Here is an 8,624-nt window from a genome sequence, read left to right on the forward strand (position 1 = left end):
CTCTCCCAACAACTTTAAATACAAATGGTTTGAAGTTTGGAGCCTATAATTTTGCAAGCTTTATCTATTTGTTCCCAAAAAGGTAAACAAATCAAAATACTACAGTGGCAATGGCAGAAGTGGAAAAAGAAGAAAGAATAACTGGATGAACAAAAACTAAAATTCAAACAGATATACCTGGAGTAAGGGTTAACCCTTTCTTCCCAGCAGGAAGCAACAGTGACTTCTCCACACTTCATCCTGTAAGATTTGTGAACTCTTTTGCAAACAATCCATGTTTTAACAGACCTCTTTTTCGTAGTAAAAGAGGAAAAGTGGAAAAATCTCCAGGATGAATACAAAAAAAAAAAAAGGCAATAACGGGAAAAAAGTACTATATATTCAAAAAGCACATTTCCTATTTTGATTACCTATGAAATGAAATTCTATTTTGTTAAAAGGTACTTCAGGTAGTTAAAAAGTAACCGGGTATGTTTTATATTTTTAAGGTATTAGTGATGACACTGACTACAGTATTCCAGTTGTTTCTGGTCAGTATTCACGAAACCTGTATTTTACTGCAGCAAACAACAGGTACAGGGAAACCTGGTGGTCGCCCGAGATCTGTGCAGAGCTCATGTTGCTTCTACTTAACATTTATCCAGGTGAGACCTTCCTTACTACACATCACAAGTTTTAGGTACATTCATCCACATAAGGCCCTCCTTATTACACATCACAAGTTTTAGGTCAGCGGAAAATACAGAATGGTCCAACATATTCCACCGAAGTGGCTGGATTTACTACTGCTTACCATAGCTTGTCTACCATCAGGAAACCCAGAAATTATTAACACATCAAGGCCTCTATGAAATACACAAATAAACGGACGCCGACGATTTCCGTAAAATCAGCAACATACCTTACAAGGTTCTGAAATGAAAGAATATGTAAACCTCTATGGATCTTGGCCCAACGGCCCAAGGTCACACGAAGTCAATGGCTTAAAAATCCAAGAAATGAACCTCCTGAAGTTCAGAACAACCCCTGGCTAGGAATGGAGTCTGGGTTTGGGAACACCCGGGTCAGAGCTTTAAAGTGAACAACCTAAACTGAATGCAGTGGCTCCGTGGGAAAAGCCCAAGCGTTTCATGCCGTATTTCCTTCCATTTCCCTAGTCTTCCCTTCCCTAGTCACCCCCAACACTCACATCTCCGGAGCCACTTCATCCAATGGTAGACGATAGTACTGTGGTGTTTCTTGTTCTCTATACACCAAGACGACAGGCCTTGAATGGACTCCATGGTGTTGGTTACCGACTGGAATTTTCGATCCAACGAGGACTCCAGAGCCCCTGCCGAAGAGGCCGACGAGGAGGAGGCCTTACTGCTGCCTCCGCCGCCGCCGGCCGCCATCTTCCCGGTTTGCACAAGCGCTGCTGCTCCTCTGGCGGCCGCGGCGGCGGCGGCGGCTGCGGCGGCGGGAGCGGGCAAAACAATCACTGCGAGTGCGTGAAAGCCGGAGGTGGGGAGGGAGGCCAGGGGGTGGGGGTGGTGCACGCGCTAAGCTCTTCTGGCGGTACCGACGCGAAGACCAGTTGCTGGGCACGCTGGCGGCTCCTACACGCTGCAAGGAGGGGCTGCGGGTTTCGAAGGTTTATCAATATTGTTAAAGGGGTCGTGTTTAAACCAGTCTGTAATCAAGGAAGAATTACGCAGAAAACAGGACCTGCAAAGCCTTTCAAAACGCCTGGCCCCGAAACGAATGGTTTTTATATTCTTCGGCTCTCAACGCTGAGGCCCTTCCCCACCCCTATCCCCACAATCCTGTGAGCCAAGGCGGGCGTTAATATATTAAATTTAATACTACCCGACTGCCCCTTCAGTTGCAGAAATTTTTCTCTCTCCTTTAGATTCTCTAGCACAGAAAAGGCCCAAAGCTACCTAGTCAGGATTTTTTTTGCAACGCAATAGCAGCAAAGGAACAGCAACAGTACCGCGCACGCGCTGCTTGGCCCCGCCCCTCGCTTCCTTCCCAACCTTGAAAGCAGAGGGAGGCGTGATGGCGGGGCAATCTCACCAATCAAGGGTGGAGAACGGGAAGCGCGCGCAGAAGCTCGCAAGGCCCAAGGGCCAGGGAGGCGCTTCGATTATTTGTGCGCCTGCGCAGCAGATCGCGTGTAGCGGGACTAGGAGGGAAGGGTGAGCGAACTGGTCAAACTAAGGAAAGGTTAGAGGGAGGGGCTGCATGGCTCCTCCCTGCCCCGACCTTTTGCTTCCTAGCTGGGTCGCTGTCTTGTTGCTCTTCAGATCCCACAACAGGGCCGGAAAATTCCCACCGCCGAGAGGTCACTGTTAGTCTTTGGCAGCGGCAGCAGCTGCTGTCGCCGCTAACTCCTTAGGGCACCGACGCGGGACAAAATGGCTGGCAGCCATCGTGCCACACCACAAAAGATGCGCATGCGCTAGCTCCGGCGAGCCTTTCACTACGCAGGCTCGTAGTCCGAACACCATTTCACGCTCCTTTTGGACCATACCATTCATAGCCGCTTGACCATTTGGATGGGAAAAGGAAATAAATGAGGAAGTGAAACAAAAAATTTTCCCGTAAAATTTTCGGGGCAAGGAAAGAGTAAATGGCATAACCTTCCCAAGTTATGATACAATCTTAAAATTGCACAATACGTTACAGGTTACAGGAGCCTTAGATCTATTACCTCAATTAGCACAGCCTCAAAATAAGCATTCCATTGTATGTGCCTGCCCTAGGTAAATCCTCTGGGCAGATTTGGAGGATCCGATGTTCCCACTGAACACATGCAATTGTATTTTAATTATGTCTCCCCATTAGACTAATGCGGGAGCAAAGAAGCTGTTTTGTCAAGTTCACATCTACTAAGTCAACAAAAAGTTGTTGCACATCCTCTGCCAAGTTCTATTTTAAACATTGGGGAGTAACAGAAACACAAAAATCCCTTCCCTCTGGGGGCTTAGTGGCAGGAGTCCACAAACAAGTATATTTCAGACAGTAATAAATTGTATAAAGAAATATGAAGCATGGGGAAGGGGTGTCACACACCAGTATATGAATGAGAATGGTGCTATGGTGACTCAAGAAGACTTCTTCAAGGAAATTGATACTTGCTCTGAACATTGAAGAAAAAGGTAAACAAGCAGATATGGGGGAGAGGGAGTGGAACATGCTGGCACAAATAAGTGCAAAAGCCCTAAAACATAAATGTCTTGACATTAGAGGAAGAACAAGGAAGCCAATGTTAAATAAAATTTATAGGAGGCTATTGGTTTGGCTTGTGTTCCACTAGGCCCAACAGACGAAACCAAAATAAAGTTATTCATGCTGAAGTTCCACTCCACCAAGCCAAAAGTAAGATCTTTATCTTACCTTCCAGGAAATCAGGAGAGAGAGAGAGAATAACCAAATCACCGAGCAGGCCAGCTTTAGCCAGAATGATAAGGAAATCCCCTCTGCTTTAACCTTTACAAGAAAAGCAATTTTAAAATGACCAGCTCTTTTTGTTTGGTTTCTGCTTTCTTCAGCTCTTTTCTGTCTATAGAACCAACCCCTGCTCACTCATTGGAACACTCTTTCTAGAATGAGGTGTTGCCCAATTCTAGAATCACAAATAAAAGCCAATTAACATCTTTAAATTTGTTATTTTGTTTTTTGACACCAGTGTGTCTGGAAGACAGTAAGAGGGAACAAGTGGTAGAATATCAGGTTTGAGGGGTGAAGGGAGAGAGTTCACATGGGGCCTCGTAGGCCTCTGTAAGAACTTTGGCTTTTAACTCTGAAATGGGGAGCCCTTTTAAGCAGAGGATTTTTAAGCAAAGAGGTTACATGGCAACCATCATGTAATATTTTTAAAAGATCACATTGGTTGCTATGTTGAAAACAGATTTCAGAGCCAACAGTTAGGAGGCTATTGGTATAATCCAGACAAGGAAATGATGGTGGCTTCCACCAAGGTGGTAGCAAAAAAGATAATGACAGATGTCAGATCCTGGATATATTTTGAAGTAGAGCCAAAAGCATTGCTTGTGGATTTAAGTGAGGTATGAGAAGTTTTTTGACCTCAGCAGCTAGACCAGTGTTTCTCAACCTTTTTTTCATTTTTTCTAAAGACTCATTTTAGATTTTTTTCCTCCTACTCCCAATCGCTATGATATTTTAATGCCACACATATACTGTCTATTTGTTTATGTACTGTATATATCTGTGCTTTACACAAAACAGAGTAAGCATGAAGCATAAGCATATTCTTTTTATTCAGTAAAGAATAAGCAAAAATTTTAAGTTTAAAATTAAAAACATAAAAGCTATTAATATTTCACTTAACTAAGCTTTAATGTAATTTATTTACCTATATAAGTTGTAATTTATCAAATTACATATGCAGATTAGCAATTTATATAATAGCAATATAATCTTTTTTTTTGAGACAGAGTCTTGTTCTGTCACCCTGGATAGAGTGCAGTGGTGTCATCTTAGCTCACTGCAACCTCAAACTCCTGGCCTCAAGCAATCCTCTTGCCTCAGCCTCCCGAGTAGCTGGAACTACAGGTGTGCACAACGATGCCCAGCTAATTTTTCTATTTTTAGTAGACATGGGGGTCTTGCTCTTGCTCAGGCTGGTTTCAAACTCCTGAGCTCAAGCAATCCTGGCTCAGCCTTCCAGGGTGATAAGATTACAGGCATGAGCCAATAAGTACAGCCCATTAAAAAAAAAAAAATCATTCAAAAGTCACATCTCTGAACAGCCATTGAACTCCAGCCTGAGTAACATAACTAGATCTCATCTCTTAAAAAAAAAATCTTAACTGAGTACAGTGTGCATTATTTAGGTGACGGTTACACTAAAAGGCCAGATTTTACCACTATGCAATATGTTCATGGAACAGAATGCATATGCACACCTTAAATTTATACAAATTTTATTTTTTTATTTTATTTATTTATTTATTTATTTTTTGGAGACAGAGTCTTGCTCTTTTGCCCTGGCTAGAGTGCTGTGGCATCAGCCTAGCTCACAGCAACTTCAGACTCCTGGGCTTAAGCAATCCTTCTGCCTCAGCCTCCCGAGTAGCTAGGACTACAGGCATGTCCCACCATGCCTGGCTAATTTTTATATATATATACATATATATATATATTTTTTTTTTTTTTTTTAGTTGTCCAGATAATCTCTTTCTATTTTTAGTAGAGACGGGGTCTTGCTCTTGCTCAGGCTGGTCTCAAACTCCTGAGCTCAAACGATCCACCCACCTCGGCCTCCCAGAGTGCTAGGATTACAGGCGTGAGCCACCATGCCCAGCCTACAAATTTTAAAAAGAGAAAAAAATTTAAAAAATCATCATTCAAAACTATTATTTTTCCAAGAAAGTAAAATGTTGAAAAATTAATTTTTTTAGAGATGAGAGTCTGCTATGTTGCCCAGGCTAATCTCAAACTTCTGGGCCCAAACAATCCTCCTGCCTAAGCCTCTCAAAAGGAGGGCACCAGATAAAAAATCTGAAGTTCATGGGAGAGGTCTAGGTGGAAAACATCAATTTTAGAATTGTCAGTATATACTACATTAGAATCCCTTAAAAAAAATAAAAGGGTTGGATGTGGTGGCTCATTCCTATAATCCCAGCACTGGCCTATAATCCCAGCACTTGGGAGGCTGAGGCAGGAGGATCACTTGAGCTCAGGAGTTCAAGGCTGCAGTGAGCTATGATCGAGATACTTCCCTCCAGCCTGGGTGACAGCAAGACCCTGTGTCAAGAAAAAAATTTTTTTTTCGTATATACAAAGACACGAGATGGAAGAAGTCACCTTGGAAGTGAGTATAAATAGGAAAGTGGTCCAACGATAGAGATATAAGGAGCACCTTGAAAAGGAGATTGAAAAAGAGTGAGTAGGGAAAGGAAAACCCAGAGAATGATATTCTAAAGGCCAAATAATAAAAGTGTGTCAAGAAGGAAGAAGTAATAACTGTGTTAGGTAGTGCTGTGTAGGTTGCATAAGGACTGAGATAACTATTGGATATGGCAAAATGGTGATCATTGATGATCTTGACAAGAGCTGTTTCCGAAGAAGTGGAGTAACTGGAGAGGGATCCTTAGAGAATAAAAAGTGGAAATATCACAAATAAGACAACTCTTTTAAGAAATAAAAATGCTCTTATAAATGGGAGCACAGAGATGGGGCTGAAGCTGGAGGGAAATGTGGGATCAAGGAGTCATTTCTTTTTCCATTATGGGAGATAATACATGTTTGTAGCTGATGCAAATGATACATTAGAAGGGGAAAATATTGTTTCAAAGAAAAACAAAATATTGGTACAGGATAGAAATGGGATAATTTGTGGATTGATTTCCTGGAGTAGTGGGAGAGGATAGGATGAAGTGATAGGTCTATAGACAGTTCCTTTCTTGTAACAGGAATGTAGAGAATCTAGGTACAGATGGGGGTAGGTTGGTAGATTTGGTGGTGAGCAGAAACTCCTCAATCACTTGTTTTTTTTTTTTCAATGAAATGGGTAGGCACTGTAATAGGAAACATCCTCTTAAAGGGTACCATGATCTGTTAGTTGTCAATTCCAACACAGTTTACAGTTCTAACCTTCCACTTTTCTGTTATATAGTATGGTTAAGAGCAAGGCCTCTATAATCATACTGCTCAAATTCAGGCCTTTTCACTTGCCACCTGCAATTTTATGTAAGTTTCATAACCACTCCATGATGCTAAAATTATTAAATGAGTTAATGCATGTAGAATGCTTAGGGGAGTGCCCAACTTAGTGAAGGCTTCATGATGATGATGTCAGTTATTATTATACCTAAACCTTTCTTAAAATTCACTTCCCTTTGCTTCTGTTAACTACACAATCATTATCTGACCTTAATTAATGGTTCCTTTCTGACCACTACCAGTTTTCTCACTCCTTGTGTGTTTGTCAGAGTTCCATTTTTATCCCTTCTCTAATCTTTCTCCCCTTATCCTCTCCCAAAGATTCAATTGTCAGTTACATTCAGATTTATTCAGGTTGGATATCCTAGGTTTTTTTTTCCACCTTCCATTTATCAAATCCGATAGACTTCTACCTAGAAATCTCTTGCATTCTTTTTTTTTCTTAAGGCAAGCATGAAAATGAGGTTTATTGAAGAGAGAAAGATAGGATTATAGGGCAAGAGCAAGGTATAGGTTTAGAGAGCTTCATACATACACCACAAATGACAACCAGACACATTGTCACACAGCAAAGGGAGAGCCAAAGGGCAGGCCAAAAGGCTCTTGCATTCTTTTCTTCTCATTTCTCTTGCCCTCTACCTAATTGAAGTTATTACCTCTCTAATGAAATACTGTACATATCAACAGAATTACAACCAGCCTCTCAGTCTCTATAGCTTATATACCATTATCAGATTAATCTCCTGGTTCTCCTCTACTCAAAAACAAAATGAAACAAACAAAAAAACTTTGTTAATCCTTGTTACCTACCAAGTTAAGTAAAAGCTGGCTTTTAATCCCCTCCAAAATGATCTCAATCTAATTTCTCAATGTTATCTCAAATGCCTTCTCTTCGTGGTTCCTTGGGCCCCAACCTTTTTTTTTTTTTTTTTTTTAGAAACAGAGTCTTTTTTTGTTTGTTTGTTTGCTATCCCATGCATTGTATAGAAACAGAGTCTTGTTCTGTTGCCCAGGCTGGAGTGCAGTGTGGCATGATTATAGTTCCCTGCACTCTCCAACTACTGGGCTCAAGTGATCCATCTGCCTCATCCTCCAGAGTAGCTGGGACTACAGGCATGTGCCACCACATCCAGCTATTTTTTTTTTTTTTTGTAGAAACAGGTCTCACTATGTTGTTCAGGCTAGTTGAACTCTTGGGCTCAAGCAAGCCACCTGCCTCAGCCTCCTGAGTAGCTAGCTAGGACTACAGGTGTGTGCCACCATGCCTGGCCTGGAAGCATAATTATTGAACACCTACATTCCAATGATATTGACATGGCTCAAGATACTTCTGGTTGACATGATAGTGCAGCTATTAACGACAACAAAAAGATATTTCTGGAATTTCATCAGGTAAGCTACTTACATGGAGGGAAAATCAGTCTAACCACTTAGCTAAGAAAGCTATCGTCTAGCTTGGTTATCTCACTTTATTATCCATTGTAAATTCCAAATGGCTTTTTTTTTAACAGACTTTATTTTATTTAGAGCAGTTTTAGGTTCATGGTAATTATGTGAAAGGCACAGAGATTTCCCATATACCTCTTGCCCCCACTCATGCATAGCCTCCCCCCTTTATCAACAGTCACTAGAGTGGTACATTTGTTACAACTGATAAACCTGCACTGACACATCATTATCACCCAAGGCCTACAGTTTACAGTAGGGTTCACTCTGGATGGTGTACATTCTATGAGTTCGGACAAATGTATAATGGCATGTACCTACCACTATAGTATGATAGTTTCACTACCCTAAAAATCCTTGGTGCTTTGTTTATTTATCCCTCCCTGTCTTAGCCCCTGGCAACCACTGATCTTTTTACTGTTTCCAGAGTTTTGTGTTTTCCTGAATGCCATGTAGTTATTATAGAATCACAGTATGTAGCCTTTTTCACTTAGTAATATGAATTT

The 8,624-nt window shown here is 41.4% G+C and overlaps 1 protein-coding gene across 10 annotated transcripts in view; it reads right to left on the reverse strand.

The window, feature by feature from the left end:
- RPRD2 (regulation of nuclear pre-mRNA domain containing 2) overlaps positions 1–1,526 on the reverse strand; it is a 92,945-nt gene extending 91,419 nt beyond the window's left edge. For 9 of the 10 annotated variants that reach the window (XM_069480673.1, XM_069480671.1, XM_069480672.1 and 6 more), the window contains exon 1: positions 1,190–1,433. In XM_069480673.1, the coding sequence (XP_069336774.1) occupies positions 1,190–1,394 (205 nt within the window). In that variant the 5' untranslated portion in view covers positions 1,395–1,433. Of the gene's footprint in view, positions 1–1,189 lie in introns of all 10 variants that reach the window. The other variant, XM_069480674.1, reaches the window with a different exon arrangement.
- Positions 1,527–8,624: the final 7,098 nt, after the last annotated feature.

Source organism: Eulemur rufifrons, chromosome 8 (genome assembly GCF_041146395.1).
Source record: "Eulemur rufifrons isolate Redbay chromosome 8, OSU_ERuf_1, whole genome shotgun sequence".
NCBI classification, from domain to species: Eukaryota; Metazoa; Chordata; class Mammalia; order Primates; family Lemuridae; genus Eulemur; species Eulemur rufifrons.